Raw genomic sequence first — 27,643 nt, forward strand, 5'->3', positions numbered from 1 at the left:
AGAGATGACAAGCGAGTCAATCCCCTGGAGATCTACGGCTCTTTTGGTCCACTGCCCTGGACCACGTTGCCTGTCAAATCACAGTCTGGGGGTGAAAACATGGCAGAAAAGTTGGTACAGCGCATTGCCAATCCAAGCTGTATCTCACTGAGATGAAGGTTGCGGCGAGCCCCAGCAAGGGGGAAAGGTTATTCCAAAGTTTTTGGGACGAGGAAATGATGCATCGAGTATTGAGGGGCGCCGTTTGCGGCGGTACTTTGGTGTTGAGATTTTGGGATATCATTCGGTGTACGGAGTACCTATGCGTTTGCTGTTTTTCGCTATCCGCGGCTGCGGACAAAGTCGATCTTTTCCAACTTGTAAGTTGTCCGTGGCTTCCTCTACCTGCAACTCGTTCATCAGTCTGCAGGCGAAATGAAAAGCCTCGGTCTTCTCAAACGCGCCCATGTTCTGTGCTTGATGAGCCAGGGAGTATGTGTATCTGTTCAGAATTGCTGTAGATCGTGGGCGGTCGTCTGCCGTGGTAGGTAAAGTGTCCGTGAGAAATGTCCCACACCGCCTTTCCTCCCAAGAACGAGGTGTCCGTAGTGACGATGGGTTGCTCGTTACAAACGGTCCTCCTCTCTGAGACAGGTCAGAAATGTCGGCGAAATTGGGATCCAGGTATGCGGCGCTGAAGAGCGGTGTTCGTAGGCAGCTTTGGGATTTGCCAGCCTCTGCTTCCGCCAGCCAGCCAAGGATACATAGGAGCCATGTCCCTGAGTAGCAAAGTGTCAAGTGCCTCGCGCAGCCCACCCATGCGACGGTGAATTCATCCGGAGCGGGAGCGAATTCTGGGAAAAGGCAGCAGGGTGTGCACGGCGGACGTTAGGCTCGTTTTAGTTGTTGCGGCTAGCAAGGGTATCGTAGCGAGACACAGACCTGGCGCCCCGACGTTGGACTTGGCTGCGTCTTTGGCCTTGGGGGTGCCATTGTCGAAACTGTCATTCGTCGGATCCGGAGTGGACCGACATCGGTGGGGTGTTGCTTCTGTTCCGCTTCTGCATGTATTCGCTGCGCCGTGTTCCCATTCCCAGCCGTGCCAGCGTGCCATTGCCTCCACCATGAGGTAAACGTCGTGGGTAAGGCACCCAGCCCAGGACCCCGAAAGCAGACATGCAAGTATTGTAGGACCTGACCGCCTTCCTTGCTGCGGGCCCAGAGGTTACAGAGCTGAGAGACCCTGTTTCTGCCACTTTCTTTTCCGACGTTCCCACAAACTTCTTAGGAATTTCCATGGATGTCACCTTGAGCTCGCTTTGAGTTCCCTGAGTGCTTGACCGTCGTCATATGCGTAGAAAGCGAAGCAGGAAGCAGGCATCGTCCGAGGCGCATCTCCTCTCCCTCCATCTCTATCCTGCTGTGTGCACTGTGCAGTGACAGACAGGAATCGTATCTAGATTCTAGTTACTAGAGGGGTTTGCTGGAGTGGTGATGGTTGGCACACCAAGAGTTCGGAACCCCTTCCGTAGCCTCCTACCTTCCTTCTGTCTGAAATTTGGGATATGCTGTTGACTCGGCCGCTTCGGAAAGCCATGCAGCATTCTGCCTCGCTTTTCTTCTTGCTCGTCTTCTCAGCCTAGTGCACTTTTCCTTCAGCAACAATTTTGTATCTCGTCTTTGTTGTTGTAGACGGTCAATCACCGAGGACGGGTAGCGGCCGATGAGTGCAGTACATAGACTTGACATGGAGCATGGAGTGGCCAAGCAGGCCTGTCCCCGACACTAAATGTCTGGCTATGAGTCAAGCATGGCAGCTTAGAGGCGGGTGTGCGGCAGCCCTGTCCAGTCATCTCGTGGCATCTCCATCCGTCGGTACCGTAGGATCCACCGCTACAGAATAATTCTGGGCAATTCGTGGCTCGCTGACGTTGATTTTCTGATTTGACGTTGTTGCCAGCCGGTGCTTCTTGCGGAGCTCAACTTGTATGAGAAACTTCCACGAAAATCAATATTGGGTCTTTTGGCACATCGCTCGCGGCTCGCATCTGCGGACAAGCCCTGGGGGGAGGGGGCAAGTTGGAGTAGCAGCCTCCAATATGTCTGAGTACTGTACGTTTGCTCGGAGGCATCATCGATGGTCGCATAAATGACGCCTGCGATTGGCCTGCGGCTGGTGACGTCCTTGTCGGCAAGGCAGGTTGACGATCAGGCGCAGGGCCGGCGCAACTCACCCGCCAACCAGCCTCTCTCAGCTGGAGCCGATGGTGCCTGTCCTGTATTCGTAGAGTATATTCGCACCAGCAGCGAGCTTGACCAGCCTTTCGTGTCTCGCAGGAGTCCGACCCAGCGCTCCGGGTTACTCGAAGTAGACAGGCTCACTGGTCCATGTTTGGCAACCTGAATCGTGCCTGTGCGTGACTTGGTATAGGAGATGAGAGGTGATGAAATAGTTCCATCGATCCAAGTACGTATCCGTCGAAGGTAGGCATTTCATGTGGCCTGGCGTGGATATGGTGGGCAGACAGGCTCGACGGCTCCATTTAACACAGTGACCATGACCTTGTTCGATTCCTAGAGCGTCCCCAAGAGACTGGGTCGATCACGTAACGGTTTGGATCCTGCTCCGTCCCCTGTGCTTGAGGCCTTCATCTCTGACACGGGATTCATATTCATCCCCGTGGAACCTGCCGTTTGTGTCTTTTCCCTTCCTTCCTTGGAGAGCAAAGATGGGCTATCGCAGGTGGGAACAGCGGAAAATAGACGGTGGATAAGAAGCGTTTGATCATGGATCGTGTAAGTCGTTGCGCTAGGATAGCCTGTGACAGACGTAGACAAGACTTTGCCTGGGAGGTAGCGTCGAAAGGGGAGGCTAAGGGACCAATGGAACATAATTGGGGGCCGGCCGGGATGGTGCCGGCACATGTCGACGGACGCCGCTGGCCGTGTGGCAACAAGCTGGTCTAGGAACGGTTCGATGCTGTGTGATGGGTGTGTGCGGTTTTGGCGAGAAGTTATCCAGCATGGCAGAAACGCGTCCAAGAGTGGTCTGTACAGAGCCATGTAACGAAACTCGTCTCTTATTGCGATTGATCGATCAATAATGACTGCTGCTAATGCCAGAATGCCGGGCGGCGGGGAGAGATTTGCAGCCACAAACGAGGTGTGTTATTCCAGACTTTACGGAGTACTTCGTACGAATATTCGCAGGTAAGAGAAGAGGATATCCGCCATTACGTACCTTGCCGTATGGTATCCGCCTCGAGGCAAGCGCTAAAATTCATTACAGGGCTACAGGCAGGCCTGCAGGCAAGCCCTCGTCTTCGCCTGTTCATTATTGCTTCTTCTTCGACGTCGGTGCCTCCCTTGCCCTCCTTCGAGACTCGAGAGTAAGAATGGAGTCGTGAAAGAGTGGGATCGCAGGTCCCCTGGGGCGCCAGCTGGTCGGCTTGTTGCTTTTTCCTCGTCTGTTGTTCCTTCCTCGGTGGATCGTGCCACGCCTGCCTCAAGAAAAGTCCCTTGCTATGACCGTTGCCTTGCCTTTACCTTACCTTTTCCGGACCTGTTATTCGTCGAGAAGATCGTCTGACCCAGGACGTACTTGCCTGCCCGGTGTCATCTCCTGCCTCCTTCCTGTCGTCGCCGCCTCCGTCGTTCATGCGGAGCGTCGAGCAGGAGCGCTTACCGCACTGAGATGCGTACCTACCTGTTCATACCTTCCTTACCTTATGTATCAGCTTGTTGGAAGTTCTGCCATGGAAGATGAGGTACGGAGCACTTGGAAACTTAACATCATCAACGACGGGAAGGAAGAGTGTGGTAAGCCGAGTTAAGTACCTTACATTTAGCTGAGGAACGCTACCTTTGGAGGCAGGTACCAAGTATCTTGTACTTTACATCTCTGTCTTACCTACACAGTAAAGGTACCTAATTACCCCCGAAATATCTAACGAGGCCAAGGCTATCCCACACAAATCCCCTAACAAACGGCGCAATTGTCTGTCTTACTCTACCCCAGGAAACATCAATGAGCGGTACATCGGACCAGATCAGACACTTGGGGCTTATTTGCCTTTTGATTTGGTCGTTGTAGAGAGCACCGTTTGTCGTCGAGGAGTCACACTAACAGTCATCGGCCGTTAGGGTGTGTGTCTGTGTGGTGCCATTCGCCCGTGTTCCCCCGTTCTTCTCTGCCTCGCCCGCGCCTGAGCTTGGGCTCAGACCCAATATCTACGGCCCCGATGGGAAAGTACAACGGGCACGCAGGTAACCAGCATGTTGGTGGTGTGTGAGTGTGTGTGCTATTGCAGCAAACTCCCCATCTGGATCTGGGAGTGCTGAAAGTCTAAGGTGTAGGTCAACATCGGTGTGCCTGCCAGTCCGAGACAAGACGATTGGGTCCCCTCTCGCTTTCTTGCTTTGCCTTTCTCGCCATCTCCTGCATACCTCCAGCTTGCTTCACCTACTGCGCAGAAACCGTACTTTACGTTCGAGCAGTTGGCACAATGTATGTAGATGACAGCCCCTTCATGGGACAGAAAGACAGACAGACGGACAGTAAGGTGCTACTAACATGGACTGGAACCCCCGTCGTCGTCATTGACACCCCCAAAACTTTCCCACATTTCCCACCCCCAAGTATCGGCCGAGCTTTCGTCGAGGGGACCGCTTTCCAAGCGCCTTCCAAGTTCCGTGCTCTGCCTTACCTTATCCTACAGATACCCTCCTCCTTCTCCTCCGCCTTCTCCCCAAGTCCCAACCTACTTCCCAAGGTGCCCTTGGACCGATCAACCTAGAGCCTGGACTGACCAGGTCAAGTACCTTGACTCTTGCGCCAGGACAACCCAGATTTGTGCTTGTGTCGAGTCAACGCATGCCCATCTCTTCCATCATACCGCTTGTCTTCTTATTCATAACCCCGTGCCCTTCCTGGCTTTCGTCCCCGACATCTGTTGTGCTTCTACTCTTGACTTCGTCCCAGATCCGCTTCCCCCAATCTATCAGTCATCCATTTATACTACCTTTGCCTCCTCTTCACCTCGAGCTCTCAAGGCCCTGTCCATTTACAGTCTTGCATTGTCGACGGAAGAACAACACACAACAATCGATACCAATACCCACTCTAACAACCCCTTGTCGAGACTATAAGACGATTTCTTACAATCATAATAAACAGCATCGACAACACCCAAGCAACCGTTCACAAAGTACAATACCCGTTGATTCGTCTCGACAGTTGACTATCTTCTTCGATGATCAACACTCATCTTCATCTTCAGCCCAGAGCCTCACCCAGCCTCGCTACTACGCCTCTGCGGACATAGATCGGTCACAACTTTTCGGAGATAACATCATCCAGCCGTCACCACTACTTCCACAGCCTTCCGGAACTAGCTCGTTTCCGATCTTTGGACAGTAGAAACCACTAAGACGCGGAAGACTTGCGCACTCGATTTTCGCCTCCGACCTTTGAACGCACCTTCTAGAGGTCATTACCAATACCACGCGCTGTCGCCGTCGCCGGAATACCTACCAATCCACCATCCTCGGTCGGTCCCCAGCCCACCTTTATTCGCCTCCCTAGGCGGTACACCAAAACTACGGCCACCACGAACTGTTCCGTCAGGTACCTCCCAACCTTTCGTTGCCCAAGGTACTTTCCGGGAAAAGGTACTTGGACCATCACTTTTTAAGCTTCGACCTGCCACCGCCGCAGTACCCCCAGCAAATCGTATTCGAGACACCCAATACCTACCTTTTGCACCGAGTCCGCCCCATCCCCTCATATTCCTCTGTCGATTCCCCAGAATTGGCAGAGAATCCAAACCAGAGACAAAATCAAGAGAAACAGGGGGAAAAGAAGTGCAGCACACAAAGGCAGCACATATACGCACGCATTCCCTCACACCCCTCCCCCCTCTTTTTTCTCTTGACACATTACAGCGGCAGCGCTGCTAGTCGAGACGCGGACTCGATCTCCTTTTTCGGGGCGCATCCGCCGGCTGCATTCAGTGGCCCGATTAAATAAGTACCCACAAAAAGGGTCGAGAAACGTTCTGGGAGCCACGGATCCCCTGCCTAACCCCAATACAACGTCTACTTCCAGCTGACATGAGGAGCGCCCTTCGCTGGTTCAACCCAACAAGTACCGAGGACCCAAGGGACCCGTCGACCCGGTCCACCGCCGCCGCCGCCCACAACAGCGAACCCAGGCGCACGCCCAGCAGAAGTGACTGCGCCAGCGCCGATAATATTAGTTATCGTGCGTCGGCTTCCTCTTTCACCACTACAACACCACCACCTTCTGCCTCCGACAACATCTTCGCCTCTCCTTCACCAGGCTCTTCCAACTCGTCATCCCGCACTCCAAACTCTCCCTCATCGCAACCCCTCACACCCACCGACCCCTTTGACGTTCGTGATTCCCGCGCAGGCCTCTGGTCCACCAAGCCAATTACCATTGCTACACCCACAAGCACGAGGGACCCTTCATCCACCTCCCCCTCAGGCCCCGCAAAGTCCAGCTTCGACAGAAACCCCTTTGCTCTCCCCGACGAGCTCCTCGACTTTGCTCCCATCCCAACCAAGAGTATCGATATGACCACTGGCCCAGCCATGGATTCGGCCATGGGTCGGAGTCGCCAGGACTCCTTTGTCAGCGCTGGTCCTAAGCCAATTTCTATGGCCAACCCCAACCGCGACCATGTCAACCGCCAGAGACGAGAGAGTCTCGCTGGCAGCCTCATGGGTGCTGGCGCGAGCTGGGGAGGAATGTCATTCGGCAGCTTTATTCGCGATGAGTATGTTCCCGCCTTCCTTCCTAGCCTCCTACATTTATTTGCGTTACATACATGCTTCGGTGGCGACCATTGGCATGTCATCAGTCGCAGCAACGCTCGTGCGAGAATTACCGCTAACCGGTTCTACTAGCATCGCCATGGCAGGCACGTCACCGTTCGCACACCAAGCCTCGCCATCCTTCCACTCCGGTTCCTATTTGCCCAAGCTTGAGGCGAGTTTCATGAAGGACTTCACTTGTTGCGGTTTGAACTTGCCGAACCTTCACGATTTGTTACAGCATTATGAAGAGTCGCACACCCAACCCAGTCCGAACACTGCGCGCAATGCGCCCTTTTCTTCCCAGTTCGCCGCGATACCCACACAGCCCTCATCCAGGGCCAGCAGCGCAAGACCACAGACTCAGCAACAAAACACCACTTCAATGTCGCAGCTTGGTCAACCAAGCCGTCCAGGTTCCAATCTTGGCGGAGGCATGGGAGGTTTGGGGATGCAGCTTGGTCAGCAAAACATGGCAGGACAGCAGCATGCACAAATGTCGCAGTTCGACGAGATGGATGCTGTCGGTGACATGGAGATGGATGATGCTTTGGGAACCATGGAGATGGACGATAGCCAGAGAACCATGTCACAAACTCGGCAAATGTTCGGCCAGCAACAGCGACCTCAGTTGCACGTCAACGCCTCGGGTCTCACTCAAGGACTGCGGACATCCCAGCCACCAACGCCTGCAGCTGCCAGCTTTGGGCTGCAGCACAACCCCACGGTATCATCTGTGAACACCCCGACGCTTACTACCCAGCAAACGCCACAGCAACAGCGCCCCAACAATGGTTTCCAGAACTCCCCGATGCAGCCCATGGACGATATGGACGATATGGACGACGACTTGCCAGGCATGCCTATGGGTGGCAACATGGATCTTAACGGATCCAACTTCGGGGACGTGAGCTTTGGAAACTCTGCTTCCGAGTTCTGCATCAATGATCCTGGCAAACACCTGTTCAGCCCTGGAGGTGCTCTCACCAACCAGCAACGGGCCATTCAGGCACATCTCATTGGAATGGGCTTCGATCCTAGCCAGCCCAACAGTGCGGCGAACAAGGCTTTGATCCAAAAGTTTGGCGCAATGATGATTCCAGAGGAACACAAGCCTTTCAAATGCCCCGTCATCGGCTGCGAAAAGGCGTACAAGAACCAGAACGGTCTCAAGTAAGTGTCCACATTCCGGCTGGTGTGTATGACAAGTGGCTAATCAGGGTCCAAATTAGGTACCACAAGACACACGGGCACCAGACGCAACAGCTACACGAGAACGGTGATGGCACTTTCTCTATCGTCAACCCTGAAACTAGCACTCCTTACCCCGGTACTTTGGGTATGGAAAAGGAGAAGCCTTTCTCCTGCGACGTCTGCGGAAAGCGCTACAAGAACCTCAACGGTCTCAAATACGTGAGTCTATACTTGATGTTAGCAGTAAACGGAATGCGGTGACTGACAAAATGAACAGCACAAGGGACACTCCGCACCTTGCAATCCCGATTTCAAGTTCTTAGCCGCAGGACTCAACAATCTCGCTAGCCTGCCGGGTCTCATGGAGAATTCGATGACCAACCTGCCTGGAATCGGCGAAGACCAGATGATGTAAGGGGTCAATCCGTCCGACGATTTCACCACACCCCATTCAAATGACTTCGAGGCATCGCTGAGGTCACTGGGAACCGTACAGCACCCTGACCTCGGCCTCGGAATCACGACTAAATATCTCGGCTATGCGGTTGGTTTGCGGCATACGGAGCGGCGTTTGAATGCTTTTGCGGGCGGTTTTCAGGTCGATTGTCAGGTCGATCGAGTCTGGTCCCCATTTTATACCCTCATAGACTTACAAGTAACGCTTGCGATTCTTCGACCACGATACAACTCCTTTCTAGATTAATACAAGCCTCGGCAGCTTCGGTCGAGGTTAGACGGCTTTTAGGCCATCAGAGCAGGCCGGCAATGTTTGGTTTCTTTTGGTTTCTCCGCTTGTTTAGTTTTCTTTGTTGGTACTCGGCCGCCTGTTCAGGTTTGCTTTACCATTCGTTTTCACTGCTTTGGGAGCAGGAGTGTGGTGAAGCTGGTTTCACGTCACGGAATGGATCCAATCCTTTCCACGGGTCGCGAGATTTCCGGAGAGGAAATTAGGATGCTTCAGGGGAGGATGGAGAGGGAATGCAGCAATGATGGTCTGGAAAAGTCTTTGTATGAGCTTGGAGGCAATGAGTTGGAAGAAGGAAAGCAGACGAGTGAGGGCTGGATTGACTTCAGGGCTATTGAATAGTCTCTTGTCACCTTTTTATATTTTCGCTTTCTCGAGTCTCGTTTCAAAAGAATCTTTTCTCGCCATATGCGAGGGATTTACGCTTGATTGACAGAGTGTAGGCGTTGTAGTAGGGCACGGTTGGGAAAAGTTTACTCATGATTTTTTATTTTTATTCATTTTTCTTGCCTGCTTTTTGGACAATCTCCCAAAATATAGACTGAACGAATGTATTGACCGAACAATTGGCCTAAAAAAACTCGCGAGCAGAAAAGTAACAAGAAGCTTTGTGTGATTGTGTTTGTGGGATATCAATGTCTACCAGACAGCAACTCCAGCACGATTTGAGTAAACAAATGGAAAAAAAACCAGAGCCAAAGCCGCTCTATGACCAACACCGTACCATGCCGAAAACCATTAGCCACCACGTAAGACATTTCTTCGTTACTTGCGAAAACCATAAAAGGTGAGGTGAGATTGTGCGAGCCAGCCAGTTTGCACCATAACCATGTTCACGTTATTGAGGACATCTTGCTAGTCCCTTCCTAAACATGATTCGCCTCAGCAAATCGAGGTGGTGTATCGAGCCGCGCCTGGATGAATGACAAGAACACATTCAGCTCATCTCCATGCCGTCTTCGTCGTCGGCTTCACTGTCAAGTAGTTGCGTGTGGTTGCTGCTCACGCTCTCCTTTCGACTGACGACAGAACATCCATCTCCAAACCGGGAACCTGCCAACCCGCCGACATATTCCAGTTCATCACCGCCGACGACGCGGCCCTCCATGTCGATTTCCTGAGAGAGTTCAACAAGCGCCGACCTTGGCAGACGGAGGAACCCTTGGGTCCGTACGATACGACCCCAGTGTGTGAGACAGAACTGTGCAGCCCGCTTGCGGAGCCACTCTTCGTTCGCAAGTCCAGCACAGTGCCAGATGACGCAGGCATGGTCAACGTCGAGTTCTTTGGAGAGTCGGTTCACGCACAAAAGCCTCAGATGCGGAATGCCGTAAATGTTGGACATGACGAGAAGCCCAGCTACGTCAGACAAATCAGTAGTGGCACCACTCTCGTTGACAGACGTTCCATGTATGCTGTCCGTGTACAGGTAATAAAGAAAAGCCTTGACCACGGAGTATGGCTCAGGGATGTGCATCTTCTTTGTGTGGAATTCCGCCATCTGGGAGTTGTATAACCGGGCGAAGTGTGGCCAACGAGCCTGAAGAATGAGCTTGTGGACGTGGATTGGTTGGGATGTAGGGGCGTCAGGCGCGAGCCAATTTTGGCCTGCAGACGCGTCTGTGACACGAGACATCATGTCGTCGTCTTCGTAGTCGCCTTCCAAGGCCGTGACCATGAAGTCAGTGCCGCTGCCGCTCTCTGGAGGATGATCAAAGAGTTTTGCCAAGTCAGCCCCGAGCCCTTTTGAGGGTTGGTCGACTACTCGCGTTGTCGGCCTTGATTCTATACGTGGCTCAGGCGAAAAGTTGTTTCCTAAGAAGCCATATCTACGAAGATCGATCTCCATTATGTCGCTACGAGTGACAAGTCAGAAACGCCCTTGTTTGATGGTTAGTTGGGATTACTCACCTCAGGTATTCCTCGAACCCGTTGGGGCCCAAGTCCGAAGCGACAGGGTCAGTAGGACATCCGAGCAGCCATGCCTTAGTTCCGTCTTCGTTCATGGTACAGTAGTGCCATCGGTAGCCCGACTTGAAGATTTCGCGACCTTCAGCTAGCTTTTGCCATCGCAAGGTTCCCAAGTCCAGTGCTGATAAGGAACACTCCTTGGAAGTGATAGTTGCGGCCGGTGTAACAAAGTCAAGTAGCGTGCCCGATGAGTACACGTGGAAGTGTATGCCAGACCCCTGCGAGGGTATGTTGGGTCCGGATATGAACTTCAGAGAAGAGATTGTTCCTGGGGCCATGGGTGAAAAGGTCTTGAGCTGAAAAGAAGGTGGGTTGACTTGTTGAGTCCGCGAGTTGGCGGCATACCCTGAAGAGCCTACTGCAGGTGGTGGATGCGCCATAGAATAAGGTTGTCTTGGCGATCCAACAGCACGGCTGGTGCCAGTTTGACGATCGTAGATCCCGACGTGAGGTGCAGAATCAAAAGCCGGACTACCCTTGAGATCGAGCCACCAGAGGTCGCCAATCTTGTCCATGTCCTCAGACAATCCGCCAAAAACCCATACTCTGTCTCCATAAATGTAGGCAGAGTGATCGAATCGACCTACGAAACGCCAGGAGCGGGACCAAGTGAAGGTCTTGAGATCGAGATAGCAGATATCGTCAAGCACGTAGTTGTCGTGACCAGTTATGCCTCCAACGATGAAAAGTTTATCTTCGTGCAGCACCGCTGCGTGTCTTGCTCGACCCTTGGGCACAGGACCAGTTACTGAAGGTTGTGTCCAGTGCGCGGTTTTCAGATCAAAAATGATCAAGTCGGAGAGATAGGTCCGGTGCTCGTTTTCGCCGCCAAAGACCAGAAGTTTGTCACCTTGGTATAGGGTGGCAGTATGACCTGGATTTTGTTAGATCGTGGCGGTGAATGAAGCCGCGCTCCGTGATCAAGACGACTTACCCATTCTTACGCCGGGAATATCGCCGTAGTTGTCAACCAAACTCCACTGGTGACTGACCAAATCCAGCTTGAGGACATGGTTGTAGACTTCGTCGGTGTACTGATCGAAGCCTCCGAAAGCGTAGATATGGTTGTTGCCACAATATGTGACCGAGGCGTTGACAAGGCAAGCTGGTCGCTGGCCCAAGGTCCTTGTTACCCTTGGACGATAGCCATCGAGGGTACCTCTACTCTTGATAGGAGAGTTGGGCATGATGTAGGTGTTGTTGCTTGACGCTGCTGAACCCGGAGTTTGGTCCATCGGAGAAGGCGAAGGTTGCGTGGATGTGTTCGAGGGCTGGTTGGGTGTCGATAGGGCCTGAGCTGCCGGCCCACCGAAGAGGGATTGGGCCAAGGCCCCAGGAGTTGCTGGTGATGGCTGAGGCTGGGCCATGATGGGCAGCGAAGGTAGGGCGAATGCTAACAAATCATCTCAATCGTATGCAAGATCGCGAAATTGGTGCTGGCTACGGCGTGTAGTTGGCTGAACAGCGTGGAGACGAAGGAGTTGCGGCAGGAGCGGGCGACACTTTTCTATCGAGTGCAAGTTCAACAGAGGGACGGCAAGCGACAGTGAGATAGGATGGGATGGGATGTCGTCGCACACCGGAGACTGGAGGTGGAGATTCGCAATGTTCCTGCATAGGTTGACAACCCAGGCCTCTTAATTAGGGAATCACGGGCCACCCTCCTGTCTCCAGCCTGCGTCTCTGTCGTGGCAACTGCAGACGGGCTGTGTGCAGGGGACCGGGAGGCTGCGCTTCGTTCATTGGCTTGCCCGATTTTCGCGGTTGCGCCCGACTCGCAACGGAAACCACGTGACCCTAGTCGCTCCTGTACCTTACGTCAGCAAGCGAGCAATGAACAGTGACCGGTTACCTAAGGTAGGCAGTTTCCATGGCAGAGAAGTTCGACGGTGCAACGTCAGAAAGCCCCACCCATGTCAATCTGGCAACGCCGCAACGCTGGTCCAAGCGTCGTTGCCCGGCCGCGATGATGGTGGGGCACAAAGTAAATAAAAGATGATGAGAGCTCCTGTCCAGCTTCAAGCTTTCTTCTCTCTATACCAAACCTCTTCACTCCCGCTATCCTCTACTACCTTGAATCTGCTCTCCTACGCTTTCGAGCTGGGTCAAGCTTCTCAATCAAAGCCTTTTCACAAGAAAAATCAAGTCCTCTAGATCTCATCGCTGTCCACAGCCATTTGGTCGCCCATCCGACTTCGAGCCTTTCTCGTGGCGGCACTACTTCGAATATCGAGCACAACGACAGAATACTAACAGAACACACCAAACGTCCAGGAACCTTTCGATAGAGTCTCTTGGAGCTCTCATCACCTCTTCCCTCGGTGCACCAGGTTGCACCCGTTGGAAATTTACAATTCGTTTCATCACGATACCCCACATACACTACTCAAAATGGCCACTGCATCAGTATCCACTCCCATCAAGTCCCACAAGGGTCTCTTTTCTTCCCGCACCGCCGGCGGTCGCATGCCTCTCACACCTTCGCCCCGTCAGCATTCCACCTCCGTCTCGGTGAACCTGAACTCTTCCCCCTTCACCCCTGAGAAGCAGTCTGGCAGCGACGCCTACCGCGCATCAGGCAAGTCAACCTATGGTGGCAACCTCACTGCCCACTTGGCTAGATCCACCACCACCAAGTCGTCTCACCGCGACTCTCCCAAGTCCAACATTGCCAGGGGCGTTTCAACTCCTCGCAGAGCTCTCGAGCTTGGCCTGTCCGATTTCACTTTGACCAGCTCTGGAACTTCCAAGACACCTTCCAGCGCCAAGTCCAAGAAGACCTCTCACAGGCAAAAGACCAGCAAGACGACTGTCAACTATGGTGGTGACCGCTTCATCCCCAACCGTAGCGCAAGCTCTGCTATTTCCAATGCCGGCAGCAGCAAGCTCGACCGACCCGACAAGCGCTCAAAGGCCAGCGTGAGCGAAGCATCCAACGTGCTTTCATCCGCAACAGAGGATGCCATTGCTGCCCTCGAGGGTCTCAACATTGAGGATGAGGAGCCATCCACGTACTCTCGTCCTTCTCCCAACACCGTTGCGTACCAAGATTCTCTCGCAAGCGCTTGCGGAGTCAGCCTCAACACTCGCATCCTGCAATTCAAGCCTGCGCCCCCCGAATCTTCCAAGCCTATCGACCTCCGTCAGCAGTACAACCGCCCTCTCAAGCCTGCGAGCGCCACATCAGCCCAATTCCGCCGTCGCGTTGCCACTGCCCCTGAGCGTGTTCTCGATGCTCCTGGTCTGATTGACGACTATTACCTCAACCTTCTCGACTGGAGCTCCGGTAACCAGGTTGCCATCGGCCTTGAACGCAACGTCTACGTCTGGTCCGCTGACGAGGGAAGCGTCAGCTGTCTCCTTGAGACAAGCCCCGACACGTACGTCAGCAGTGTTAAGTGGTCTGGCGACGGTGCGTACGTCGGCGTTGGTCTTGGCACCGGTGAGGTTCAGATCTGGGACGTAGCCGAGGCCCAGAAGGTCCGTAGCATGTTCGGTCACGATACCCGGGTCGGCGTTATGGGCTGGAACAAGCACCTTCTGTCCACTGGAGCTCGCAGCGGACTGGTCTTCAACCACGATGTCCGCATTGCGGAGCACAAGGTTGCAGAGCTGGTCTCTCATACTTCAGAAGTCTGCGGTCTGGAGTGGCGCTCGGATGGCGCACAACTGGCCACTGGAGGCAACGACAACCTCGTCTCTATCTGGGACGCCCGCTCGCTCTCTGTGCCCAAGTTTACCAAGACCAATCACAAGGCTGCTGTCAAGGCCCTTGCGTGGTGCCCCTGGAACATGAACCTTCTGGCTACGGGTGGTGGCTCTTATGATCGCCACATCCACTTCTGGAACTCCACTTCTGGTGCTCGCGTCAACAGCATCGACACTGGCTCCCAGGTCACCAGCCTGCGATGGAGCCCTCACTACCGTGAGATCGTCAGCTCTAGCGGCTTCCCCGACAACTCCCTGAGCATCTGGAGCTACCCCACGTTGGTTCGCAACGTCGATATCCCTGCACACGAGAGCAGAGTCTTGCACAGCTGCCTCAGCCCTGACGGTCAGATGCTTGCTACCGCAGGTGAGTCTTGGAATTATGAAACTTAACAATGACAACTGCTAACTATTATCGCTTAGCTGCCGATGAGAGTCTGAAGTTCTGGAAGGTCTTCGAGAAGAAGGCCGGTGCCAGTGCCGGTGTTGGCAGCAGCACATCTTCGGCCAAGGCAGACATGGTCAAGCAGATGACCATCCGGTAAACGGTCCACCATCGACCAAGCCTGGCGAATGTCGGTCAAACGACATCAATAAATGTAGGTATATCTCCTCTGGCATTTGTCGGTCATGGATTCCTGGCGGTTGGGGTCATCTTCAGCGAGGAGTTTGGTTTTATTGCATCCGACTCTACGTGGCACGAAAGGGCTTCTCCACGGGAAACGAAATTGCTTGGTCATGAGTAACGACAGAAGATATCATTCATTGCTGTTTAGCATGGGACAGATTTGTAATGCTTGTTTTTGCGAAGGAATGCATCGTCAGGGACGTGCTGTAGTATTAAAGAAGACGGCCGTGGTTAAGTGACAAGGACCGCTCTTGCAATGAAGAAAACCTGGTTTTTAACTTCTTCTCGTGTCAATACTTTGATTCCGTCTGTTGATGACCATATTTGCTCAATATTCCATTGTTCCTGAGGTGCGCAGCAGGTTAAGTTTCTTTGACCAGAGTTGCTTGTCGAAGACCTGAGGTGCGGCTTACACCCCGCATTCCGACTTCAATCCACTTCTCAGGTGGCTTATCGGGTTAATTAAGGCCTTATCAGTTCCTGCGGGAAGTGTGGATCCTTCAGCGATCATCGCGCGGGCAGTTTGCGGGCAGTTTGCAGTTGGCAGGTGCCTGAGTTCAGCCTTCCCTCCGTGCGGCTGCCGCCTAAGCTTACTAATAGGCGAGCTTCGAGCCTCAAAACGAAACCCACCGAACAAAGGCAATCTTGACCCGTACACATTACCGAGCGAAAAACAGGGCCCAGCCAGACACCCTGCCTACATCTCAATTCCCCGATAGCAACCAGCGAGACCTCGTCAGCAATCGATTGCATATTCGCCGTTACCGATTTTACACAGGCGCATGCCATTTTGGGCAGCGAGAAGTGGCGGACTAAGCAGGCGGTTCCCCATCGACAACCCAAGAGCAACCTTGTGAAGGCGGACTTCGATTGAATACTCTCGACCATTTCTGCGACTTCGTTTCTCAACTAAGTCTAACAGTCAGGAAGGAGGGACCAGGTTGGAGAAGGCGCGACCACAAGATTCGCACATCCGTCTCGCCGGTACCGAAGCTTGACACTACTTTCTTCGACAAACACATAGTTGACGACGACAACGACGACCAACAAACGCCACCATGTCTAACAACGCGGTGGGTAACGTCTACTCACAGATCATCGATGAGGTGATAAATTCTTCTCGGGTCGATTTCGAGGAGGGTGGTGTTGATGAGAGCGTGCTCGAAGAGTTGAAGAAGGGATGGCAGGAAAAACTCACTCAACTCGAGGTCGCGGCGTTTCCATGGGACCCCGTCAAGGAAGCTCCAGCTCCTCCTGCACCACCTCCGACTACGGCCGCACCCCCGCCTGCGGCTCCATACTCTCAGGCCCAGCTCAGTCCGCAACTCCCAGTACCTGGTCTACCTCTGCCTGGCGGAAACCCGGCTCAACAGGCCAGTAACATGCCTGTAAAGGAGGAGCCTTACATCAAGCCGGAGCCTGGCATGCAGAATGTGCCGATGCCGCCATCTCAACAAGATAGCGCTGGACTTGCAGCTTACCGAGCCGCTCAACATGTGCGCGGTCAGTTTGGCGAGAAAGGCGCCGCCTCCATGAACGCCATACAAGCCTCGGCGACCAATAGGCCTGCCAACCAACCGCCTCTGCCCCAGATGCCCGGCCAGCCTCAGCAGCAGCAGCAACAGCAGTATCGCCCGGGAGTTCCTCAACAGGGTCAGCCTCAGCAGCGTCCACCTAGCAATGGTCAGCCAGGTGTGAATCCCTCGCAGACCGACGGTGCTGGTGACGACTTCGACTTTGAAGGTGTTCTGCTCCAACGCAACCCTGATGGGTCTCAACGCGAGATTGGACGTGTTGATATTGATCGCATGATCCACGCGCGGATTGCTGCCAATGCCAAGAGCATGGAGGGCGGCGGCTTGATGCTGCCTCTTAAGGAAGCCACGAGGCATTCGTCGGCTGCCACGGCGCGATCCAAGGGCAAGGAACATGGTGGAATTGCCGGTTACGATGGTTATGATGATGACGAAGTTGACGAAGACGCAATCAACTCAGATCTTGACGACCCTGATGAAGACAAGGATGACGACGAGGTCGACGATGAGGGTCTTGGACATATCATGCTCTGCATGTACGACAAGGTCCAGCGCGTCAAGAACAAGTGGAAGTGCGTCCTCAAGGATGGTGTTCTCACCGTCAACGGCAAGGAGTACGTCTTCCACAAGGCCACTGGCGAGTACGAGTGGTAAAGAACCCGACGCGCTTTGCACGACGAATCGACGCTTTTCAGTCCTGTGAGGAATGGAGTTTTCCAATTCTATCACTACCACTTCATTGCCTACCCAATTTCGATCTTGTAGACTAGCAGAAGGCAGAGGCTAAAGATCAGCCACACGCCCAGAAATTCAGCATCGTTCAATTTGATTTTTTCTATCTTTCGGGATGACTGTCGACGCTCAATTCCTAGTGCAATGCCTCGGAAACCGTTTGCGATGCAATGAGATTGGCTTCGCAGTATGGTCTCTGTCTCCCACTACCATCAGGGAGCCAGACCTGTTGCCCATACACACTGCAGCCCATCGCGTCTCAAAGGCACATGCGTCTTGAAGTGCAAAGGCATGCTCTGGAAAACGATGGCCATGCTATGTTCCCGGAGGCCTACGGGACCGAGAGCTTGGGGAAGTTTGACCGAGGATGGGTTTCTACAGGAGGAAAAGGTCAGCAGGAAGACTCGCTCCAGTCAAGCAAATAGAGAAGACGGATCAGAGCAAATTGGGTTTTCTCCTCTACGCCGTCGGTCTCGGTGGGAATGCAGCAGACCCCTTTCTTTCATTGCACCACAAAAGACAATCAACAAAATGAAATTCAAACCCCCCAAAAAAGAAAAAGAAAAACGTGTACAACAGCAAGCAATCATAAAGTCGTTTCTGATTTCTTTAGAATAGAATCTGCTGCCACGGAATATGCTCGTCCCCTAAATATCTATCGGCCCGCTACTCGGCCTTAATGTGTTGAGAGTGAAATGTCCCAATATCAGTCGACTTGATCCGTTGTGAAACGTACCTTGCCGTCTTGTCTTAACCTGACGATGTACTCCCATGACTATATTGCCCACGGCCCCAACCCCATTCCCCCTCACCCTACACTCACCCCTTACACCTCGTGCCCTCTCACATGAGTGACATCTATACAAGCATGTAAAAACTTCGGCAGTGTGCCGTGCCGTCTTTGGAATCAAATCAAACCAGACCTGATGAAATTTGTTTCTCTCTCTCTCTACTCCGTACTCGCCTTGATGTCTCTGTTTCAAACTCTAACTTGCCCTTGCGGCTTCTTCCTTTCCAAAACAACTCCCTCCTCCTGTGATGGCGTTTTGACAAGATGACGTGGGTGAGTGAGACAGGAGAGAGGCATAGAGGTGATCGAAGTGCCAACGTGTGATCGATACTGCCCCCCGGTGTCAGCCACGTCGACGGGGTACCAAGCCAGCCATGTTAGGTGATGTCTGTGATGCCGGTCTAGCCCGCTCGATCCGTCCCGTGGAGCGAGGTTCACATTCCTCGTGGCGGGGAGGTAAAGCCTCTTGCGTGCTCTATCTCGCACTTGCGGATGGCGGCGGTCAGGTCTATCCTCTGCTGGACATGTCCCTCGGTCTCAGTCTCATTTTCACACAGCCTGAAATCTCCGGTGGCCTCCTCCCCCGGCACAAATTATCCAGAGGTGTCTCCAGATGGCAGATTTGCCGCACATCATCGACGTGTATGTGGTCGGTCACCAACATCAACTCAGCATGGCTAGATGTTATAGACTTCAAAGCAAAAGGAGATAGGAGGAGGAGAGGGTGCCTCGAGCCATTCGCCTCCAGATGCCTGTTCATTGAGGAGGAGACATGGATTAATGGTGCGAGCAGGGCTGAAAACTGAGGCTCACAGTATCTCAGCCAAAGACCCAAGGAACAGACCCCAAGATGTGATGCTTGAGTATCTGAAAGGGTACGTAGAGTGTTTTACAGGGGTGATATTGAAGGTCTTCTCTCGTCTAGATGACTGATCCCAAGTAGATCTCGTTGAGCCCCAAGCTTGAATCCTCCGATTCAAGCATCGAACCCAGATAAAGTGCCTCCCTTCCGCGTTGAAAGCACACCAAAACATCGAACCACCGGTTCGTTCCATGAACACCCCACTCTACAGACTACCAGCAGAGGGACAGCGGTTCATAGCAAACGCAAACGCCACACAAGTTATCCTTAATAGGCGGGCCCCCGGGGCCCGGGAGTTGGCTTCCGTCGCGCTCCCGACAGAAGCACGATCGACTCGATTCGTACCTCCAATGCTCCATGGCGATATGGTTCGTCCTCGGGAGTGATGACCTCACAAAACCTCCAGCTCGCGTCCCTCGGCTCGGCTATCCAAGGGAGTCGAGCCCAGGGGCCCATGGGGCAGCCAGATTGCCATGGGCAGACAATCGATCTCATCGGCCACAGGACATTGGAAAAGGGCGATGATATTCTGCCAGCACCTGCCGATATCCCGCCACCAAGTGTGGCTGCGGCCGCTCCTGCCTCCAACCACGGAGCCTAGCTGCCCATACCTACCTACTTACCTACCCACTTACTTACCTACTTACTTACTTACCTACTTACCTACTTATAACTACTACTTTATCGACCTCGCTATTACTACTACTACTACTACTACTAATTAAAGCTATTCTTAATATTAATATATTATAAAAAGAGAATAATTACGAAGTTAACGATTTTTTTATTTATTAATATATTATTAATTATAACGATTATAATTACGTAAAATATAATTACTTATTTTATAATTAACGCTTTTTTAGCTTACTTAAGACTAAAATAGTACTTAACGAGGCTATTTACGAGGCTAGTTTTATAATCCAAATTATTTAATATAAACCTTTTATTAAGGTACTAACTATTATTACTTATTATTATATTTATAGCCCGCGTTACGATCGAAAATAATAACGCTTTATAAAGTTAATTTATTTAAATAAACGTTATAAATCTTTAACTTTATTTATAAACTATTATTAATAAATTATTATTAGCTTTTTAAATAATAACTAGCTCTTTTATTTTATTATTAGCGCTTTTTATAATTACTATAACTATTTATTTAATAATACTAACGCTTTTATATATTATTACTACGCGTTATTACGTAATAAAAAGGACTAAATTTATTATAGCTAGCTAGTTATAGTAAGTATATTAATAAAAGTTAAGGTTACGAGTACTAAGTAAATAGTATCGTAGTTATAAATAGCTTTCCTAAAGCTATATTTATAAGTTATAAAATAAATAAGGCTTTAATAATTAATTATAGTCTTATTAAAAGGGTTTTTAATAAAAATAGCTAAAAGTAATTATAAGATCTAATACTAAGTTAATTATTAAAAAAGCTATAAAAATCTATCCTTAAGCCCAGCTTAAGTTTATACTATATATAAATCTCGTTCTTAAATATATTTTTTATAATATCCTTATTTATTATTATTTAATAATTTACTAAACGGTCGTTTATCTTATTTATTTATAATTATCCGTTTTACTTATTTATAAGTATCCGTTCCTTATTTTATTATATAATTATAATTACGTAATTTATTTATAGTTCTTTTACTTTAAGAGGAGTTATTTTAAACTTATATTTTTATATATAGAGTATAATAGTTATTATAAGTCCTATAGGGCGAGGCCCCGACCTTATTATACGTATTAAGTCGTAATATTAGCTTCTTTTTTTAAAAATCTAATTCTCTAGGCCTATAAATAGGTCGTCTATTCTTAAGTTAAGGAATCGTTAAGTATTTTTTTAAAATATATTAATACGATATTAAATCGAATTAAAAAATCGAAATTTTTAATAACTACGTCTTATTATAAATTATTATATATTATTCGCTTTTTTAATAAAAGTATAGAAATAATATTTTATTTAAATTATTACTCACGAGGGGTCCGTTATTTAGTTCTTTTTAATTCCGAGGTTTATAAAACGTACTATTATTTAAGTATTTTATATAATACGTCCGCTAATACTATTTATATTTATAAATATTACGTTTCTATTTATAAGTCTTAGCTAACTAAGTATAATTAGTTAGTTAATAATAAAGTTTAATTATCTTAATTATAAAAAAAAAATAAAAGAGTTACGGTTTTAAGAGAGGGCTACGGAATTATAAAAAAAAACTAAGGCTTATTAATAAGCCTAAATTAAATTAAATAAGTTATTATTTAAATTAAAACGTCTTTATTTTTAAAAATAAATAGTATTTAAAAAGAGTCGTATTATATTAAAGGAGTTTTTTAAGGATTTTAAAAATACTTTTTTAGTAACCCATAAAGTATAAACTAATAATACTTTTAAAATTATTAATTAGAACGCCGTAATAGCTAAGAGTTTTAAATTTAATTTTAACTTTAATACTCCTTAAGAAATTATTAAGAGTTTTAAAAATTTATAATAAGTTCTTATATATTTTTTTTATATTTATAGTTTTTCTATTTAATAAGGAATTCTTATATTTTATTCCTAATTTTATAATTAATAATTCGTTTAATTTCGTATTCTAATTAGTTTAGTTCTATAATAATATAATTTTCTATATATAAACCCTTTAATATAAGTTCGAGTAATAAGATATAAAAAATAGGATAGTATCGTATCGTATTTAGTAATCTTAATTTATAATTAATTAATAAGACTTTTTTAATAATTTCGAAAAATCTAAGTTTTTTATAATCTAATTTATTACTTAGTTATTTTATTTTAATATTATAATAAAAAAAATAAGCGCTATTTCCCTTTTTTAAAAATAGTCCTCTAATTTTTAATCTATTTACGTTCTTTTTTATATATTATTATATAAACTCGAAGTTTAATAAGGCTTATTTATAAATCTCTTTAAGTTTATTTATATTTACTATAACTCTTATAACTTATAATCCTTATTATACTTCTTTATATATTATTAACTAAAATCCGTAGTTAAAATAAAACGGAGATTCTCTCGTACTTTTATTAATTATATTATTATATATAAACTAAGCTATTAATAAAAGTACTACTTAATTATTCTAATTATAGTTTATATAATAATAAAAGTATATCTTAAAGATCTAATTAATCCTTTTTATCTATCTATCGGTTTATAAATAAAATAATATTAATAATTTATAGTCTATATTAAGTTACGAAATTAGGGATTTCTAAAACTTCAAAATAAATAGCTTATTTCTATTAAAAATAATTTTTCTTAGTAAATTATAGTTTAAAAATATAACCTTAGTAAATACGTATATTAGGTTTTTTATAATATTTAATTTTTTATAAAAAATAAAATAAGTAAACTTAGTAAGTTAGTTAACTATAATTAAGATACTATCGTACTATATTTTAATAAATAGTTCTCTAAACTTTAATAATTTAATAATAAAGTCCTATATAATTAATTATTATACTTTTATTAATAATTATAATAGTTATAGCTCGTTATAAAGTTTATATAGGCTATTTTTATTTTTTTTATAAGTTACGTAATCCTTAATTATTTTTATAATTTTAATACGTATAGCGGATTTATTATAATATTAATAAATCCGTTTTTACGTTTTAATTATTTTTTAATAACCGTATACTAATATATTATAAATTTCTATAATAAGCTTAGGGGTTATTTTTTTAGTTAAGCTAGTATTAATCCTTTTAGTTATTATAAAGAGTTTTATAATTAATACGAAATTACCATCCTTTTCTTATTTAAAAATAACTTATATTTTTTTAGGGACCGTAATTTCGTAATTAGGCCTTTTACTAAGAGCGTCTATTTTACTATTTTCTAAACTTTTTTAATAAATAATTTAGAAATTATGTTTAATTATGTATTCGCTCTATTTAACTTATTATTTATTTAGATTCTTATTTATTATAAAGTTTATAAAGTTCTTATAGTTTATATAAACTATAACTTCGTACTTAGTTCTAAATAATTATAATCTCTATTTTTAAAATACTTTAATAATTACTATTAATTCCTTATTATAAATTTATTAATTTAATTCTATTTTATAGAATATTTTAAAATAAAAATAATATAAATAAAGCTTTTTTTATTTATTTTATTATTTTAAAACCGCTCTTATAGTAAAGTCCGAGGTATTGGTTTTAATTTTAAAAAGTTTTCGGGGTCTAGGATTATAATAACTAGTTCAGAAACGACTATATTCTTAACTTTAATAAATATTTTTTTATATTTAAAATCCTAAATAAATAAGGTATCCTTTTATATTAAGTTATTAAGGGGTCTAACTATATTAATATAGTTTTTAAAAAATTATTAATAAAAATTAATAAATCCTAAGAATCCTTATACATCCTTAACGTTTTATAGTATAAGCTAGTTTCTAACTATTTCTATTTTTAATATTTATATATAGATTTATCTTAGTATAATAGTATATTTAAAGAAGTTTACTTTTTATATATAAAACTCGTATTTAAAGGGTTCGGTATATAGCTTAGCGTTTTAAAATTTTTAAAATATTATATAAATATACTTTTTATATATCTTAAGGTTAGGGGAAAAAATAAGAATATTATTAATATAAATAATAATAAAAATATTAATATATTCTTAAAATACGTAATTAACTATTATTTAAAAAGTTATCGGAGCGTTAATAAGTTTAAAAAGTATAATAAAGTACTTAAAGAGTCCTCTACGAGTTCGGAATACCGTTTTCTATTTATCTTTTTTTTTAATCTAAATTTAATTAAATACTTTTTTAAGATTTATAATAATAAACTAATTAGCTCTATAAAATAGATTTTTAAGCTTAGTAATAAATAATAAAGAATAGTAATTCTTTTTCGTAATTTCGTTAAGTCTTTTATAATTAATAACTAGTTTTTATTTTTTTATTCCTTTTTTTAATATAAAGAATAAGGGTAATTTTATAAAAGAATTCGATAGTTAAATAAGTACTTTTTTAAGTTTTTTATTAATATATTTATTAAAATATTCCTATTCTTCTTAATTTATTAAATATATTAAAAAGAACCTAAGTTATATTCTTTTTTTAAATTCGATTTTTATATCCTAGCTATTATATTTTAATAATCCTATTTCTTTAGGTTTTATAAATAGTTTTATATATATTTAATACTCTTTGGGTATAATTTAAAGTCGTTATAATCCTTAATTATTAGTACTAGTTATAAACTTCTTAGAGCTTTTTATTATTTTAATAAAAGCTATATATTATATTTATTCTCGTTTTTTAAGAGTTTTTAAAAATCTATTTAAACCCTTTTTTTTTTAAGTTATTTAGTAACTAAATTTTCTTAGAGGACTTAGCTAATAATCTAATTTATTTATAAATTATACTTTCGTAATTACGAGATTCTTAAGATAACGTTAATATTTCCGATTTTTATAATATCGTATTATAATTATTTTTATTAGTTATTAATATATATTAAGAAGTATATAGTCTCTTAATTAATATATTTATAATTATAATTAACTCGTTTTTTTTTTACTATTTATAATTGATATAAGTTATCCTTTTATATTTATAATAAATTAAGTTTATTTACTATTTTTAATAAAATATAAGTTTCTTATACGCCGCTATTAATAATAACGTTTAATCATTATTTATAAATATTAAGGTTAACTTATAAATATACGTCGTTATGTTATTTAGTTATATATAAAAACTTTTCTTTTATCCTCGCCTTTTATCGTTCTTTTATAATTAGCTTTTTTAGTTTTTTATTATACGCTTTTTTTATTAAATACCTTATTTATTTAGTTCTTATTATTTTCTCTAAGCTTTAGCTTTTTTAATATAATAAACTTAATATTAGTCGTATTTATAATCTTTTTATTTTATATACTCGCTATTAAGGTATTTTATAAAAAAGCTAGGGTTTAAGCTAAATATTACTTTATTATTATTATTAAAATTTAGTAATATCTAACTAAGTAGTTAATTTTCTATATAGATATTTTTAATAAGCTTATTATTATATTTTTGTAAGTAGAAGCGACTATTTTATTTATATACGAGGTATTAAAAATATTTATTATCTAAGCATTCTACTTAAAATAATTCTTTATAAAAGGGGTTTTTAGGGTTAAGTAAAGAGTGATTTTTATTTATATAGGGGGTTATTATAACCTTTTTACGTTCTTTAATTCTATAAAACTAAATAATTTAATTATCCTCGAATAAATAAATATACTTATACTATAGTTTATTATTATCCTTTTTAAAACTAGTATTATTAATACTAAATAGTACTTTATAATTAATCTCTATTTAAATATATCGTCGGGTAATGTTATGAGATTCGTTCGAATTATAAAATAATTCTATTTTGTTAAAATAAAAAGAATTAGTTCCTATTTTAATATCTTTTTTTTTAAAATTAAAGTTAATTTTTCTTTTTTTTATAACTTCGAAATTAAAAGTTAGTCTTTTAAGTATTTTAATCTTATTTTTATATACGAGGTCCCTAAGTTATTTTTTAACTTTATAAATAAATTTTTTATTATTATTTATTTTTCGTATTATATAAATAGATTTAGTTAGGATTTCGTTTAAATCGAGTCCTTTTTTAAACTTAGTAAATTATTTTTAATTTATATAGTTTCGTTATACTATATAAATAAGGCTACTTATAATTTTTTTAATATTAGGTCCTTTTTTTTTAAATTTAAAGAGCTACTCTTTTATATTAACTAGGTATTTTTATTTAATTCGTTTTTAAAAAAAGTAAAGTATATCTTTTATAATAAGGTTTATTTTAGCTTTTTTTTTTATATTCTTATAAATCTAAAAGAGCGTAGTAATATATTTAATATTATTTTCTTTAAGAATATAGGGTTAGTAAGCGGGTATTTTTATTTTTTTTATTACTATTACTAAAGTCTTAACGGATAGTATAATATCGTATCTAAATCGTCCTTTATTTTTAAGTTATTTTAGGTACTATCCTATTTATTTTTTATTATTTTAATAAGTAAGATAGTTATTATTATAATAAGCCGTTTATAAAAGTTACTTATAGGGGACTTTTTTATTTATAATATTAGCTCGCTTTTTTAAAATAAGTTAGTATTAAATACGCTTAGGTTATTAGTAGTTTCTAGTTATATATCTTAGTTTATTATAGTTATAGTATTTAAAGTCCTTTTTTTAATAAAGTTATTCTTTTTTAGTAATACTAAGATCTATTAGTCCGCTATAATACCCTATTATAATAGTTATTAATTTATATTTATATTTATTATTAAGTTTAGCTCGGTTATTCTAAGTATTCTATCTTTTTTATTTAAAGCGTCGTTCGTAAAATTAATTATTAATCTTAATTATTATATTAATATAATTATAAAACTTATTTAGTTATTTTTATTAAAAAAGGTTATTTTTAATTTTTTTTTTAAACTATAATAAAAAGTTATTATAAACGTATTATTACCTTAATTAAGCTTAAAAATAATCTACTTAAATTTAAATATATACTTACTAACTAATCTTTTTTATATAAGGGTTATAAGCTTTCGTTTAGTAATTCGTTCTTTATTAAAGTTACTAAAAGTTTTTTTAAGGTTTTTTTTAAATTTATTATAATTATTAAAAAAAATTTTAGTATTTTCGTTTTAAAAGTTACGTTTGTTTTTTAAGTAGTCTCTTATAAAGGGCTTAAATTAAATAAGGGTATTTTTTTTAAAAAATAAAGCTATATAATAAACTTTATTAACTTTAATAATAAAAGAGGTCTTATAGTAACGTAAATAAGTTTTAATTTAGGTAAAGAATTCTTAGAGAGTATTTAGGGACTTATTATAGGGTTCTAGTTTAGAGTACTTAATTCTAAGTATTAAAAAAGGTTAGGGTATTATAAGCTAAGTATAAAACTACTTATTTTTATTTTTAAGTTTAAGTATTATATTATATAGTTATTAAATAGTAAGTATAGCTATTTTAATAAGCTATGCCGTATTATTATTATTAATAATTAATATATTTATACTATTTAGTTAGTTTTTTATAAAATAAACTTATTAAATAAGAGTAATTAAAGTATTATAACTAGTTAGTTATAATAAGTATATTAATAAAAATTAAAGCTACGAGTACTAAGTAAATAGTATCGTAATTATAAATAGCTTTTTTAAAACTATATTTATAAATTATAAAGTAAATAAGGCTTTAATAATTAATCGTAGTCTTATTAAAAAGGTTCTTAATAAAAATAGCTAAAAACGATTATAAAATTTAATATTAAGTTAATTATTAAAAAAGTTATAAAAGTCTATTCTCGAGCCCGGCTTAAGTTTATATTATATATAAATCTCGTTTTTAAATATATCCTTTATAGTATTTTTATTTATTATTATTTAATAATTTACCGAACGGTCGTCTATCTTACTTATTTATAATTATTTATTTTATTTATTTACGGGTATCCGTTCTTTATTTTATTATATAATTATAGTTACGTAACTTATTTATAGTTCTTTTGTTCCGAAAGGAGTTATCCTAAACTTATATTTTTATATATATAATATAGTAGCTACTATAGGTCCTATAGGGC

General features: G+C 43.1%; 8 protein-coding genes across 8 annotated transcripts; 4 read left to right on the forward strand and 4 right to left on the reverse strand.

Moving 5' to 3' along the window:
- Positions 1-279: 279 nt before the first annotated feature.
- Positions 280-1,093, reverse strand: CABS01_09319 (uncharacterized protein; the record flags this gene model as incomplete). The annotated part of the gene is made up of 2 exons (XM_060542676.1): positions 280-833; positions 922-1,093. 2 exons carry the CDS (start codon positions 1,091-1,093, stop codon positions 280-282), a joined length of 726 nt encoding a protein of 241 aa, XP_060400403.1.
- A 3,759-nt stretch (positions 1,094-4,852) lies between these two features.
- On the forward strand, positions 4,853-5,398 carry CABS01_09320 (uncharacterized protein; the record flags this gene model as incomplete). The annotated part of the gene is made up of 1 exon (XM_060542677.1): positions 4,853-5,398. One exon carries the CDS (start codon positions 4,853-4,855, stop codon positions 5,396-5,398), a length of 546 nt encoding a protein of 181 aa, XP_060400404.1.
- A 692-nt stretch (positions 5,399-6,090) lies between these two features.
- CABS01_09321 (uncharacterized protein) lies at positions 6,091-8,425 on the forward strand (the record flags this gene model as incomplete). The annotated part of the gene is made up of 4 exons (XM_060542678.1): positions 6,091-6,779; positions 6,910-7,989; positions 8,049-8,229; positions 8,288-8,425. The coding sequence occupies 4 exons, from the start codon at positions 6,091-6,093 to the stop codon at positions 8,423-8,425; spliced, it is 2,088 nt and encodes a 695-aa protein (XP_060400405.1).
- Positions 8,426-9,692: 1,267 nt separating this feature from the next.
- On the reverse strand, positions 9,693-12,093 carry CABS01_09322 (kelch domain-containing protein; the record flags this gene model as incomplete). Its single annotated transcript, XM_060542679.1, has 3 exons — positions 9,693-10,611; positions 10,667-11,600; positions 11,661-12,093. 3 exons carry the CDS (start codon positions 12,091-12,093, stop codon positions 9,693-9,695), a joined length of 2,286 nt encoding a protein of 761 aa, XP_060400406.1.
- Positions 12,094-13,117: 1,024 nt separating this feature from the next.
- Positions 13,118-14,979, forward strand: CABS01_09323 (WD repeat domain-containing protein; the record flags this gene model as incomplete). Its single annotated transcript, XM_060542680.1, has 2 exons — positions 13,118-14,801; positions 14,858-14,979. 2 exons carry the CDS (start codon positions 13,118-13,120, stop codon positions 14,977-14,979), a joined length of 1,806 nt encoding a protein of 601 aa, XP_060400407.1.
- Positions 14,980-16,120: 1,141 nt separating this feature from the next.
- On the forward strand, positions 16,121-17,251 carry CABS01_09324 (transcription factor IIA; the record flags this gene model as incomplete). Its single annotated transcript, XM_060542681.1, has 1 exon — positions 16,121-17,251. The coding sequence occupies one exon, from the start codon at positions 16,121-16,123 to the stop codon at positions 17,249-17,251; it is 1,131 nt and encodes a 376-aa protein (XP_060400408.1).
- A 4,358-nt stretch (positions 17,252-21,609) lies between these two features.
- CABS01_09325 (uncharacterized protein) lies at positions 21,610-21,792 on the reverse strand (the record flags this gene model as incomplete). Its single annotated transcript, XM_060542682.1, has 1 exon — positions 21,610-21,792. A coding segment is annotated over one exon (183 nt), but the record flags the coding sequence as incomplete, so codon positions are not given.
- A 453-nt stretch (positions 21,793-22,245) lies between these two features.
- On the reverse strand, positions 22,246-22,395 carry CABS01_09326 (uncharacterized protein; the record flags this gene model as incomplete). The annotated part of the gene is made up of 1 exon (XM_060542683.1): positions 22,246-22,395. A coding segment is annotated over one exon (150 nt), but the record flags the coding sequence as incomplete, so codon positions are not given.
- Positions 22,396-27,643: the final 5,248 nt, after the last annotated feature.

The sequence above is a fragment of the Colletotrichum abscissum genome (assembly GCF_030869225.1).
Source record: "Colletotrichum abscissum strain IMI 504890 chromosome Unknown Scaffold_22.1, whole genome shotgun sequence".
Lineage (NCBI taxonomy): Eukaryota > Fungi > Ascomycota > Sordariomycetes > Glomerellales > Glomerellaceae > Colletotrichum > Colletotrichum abscissum.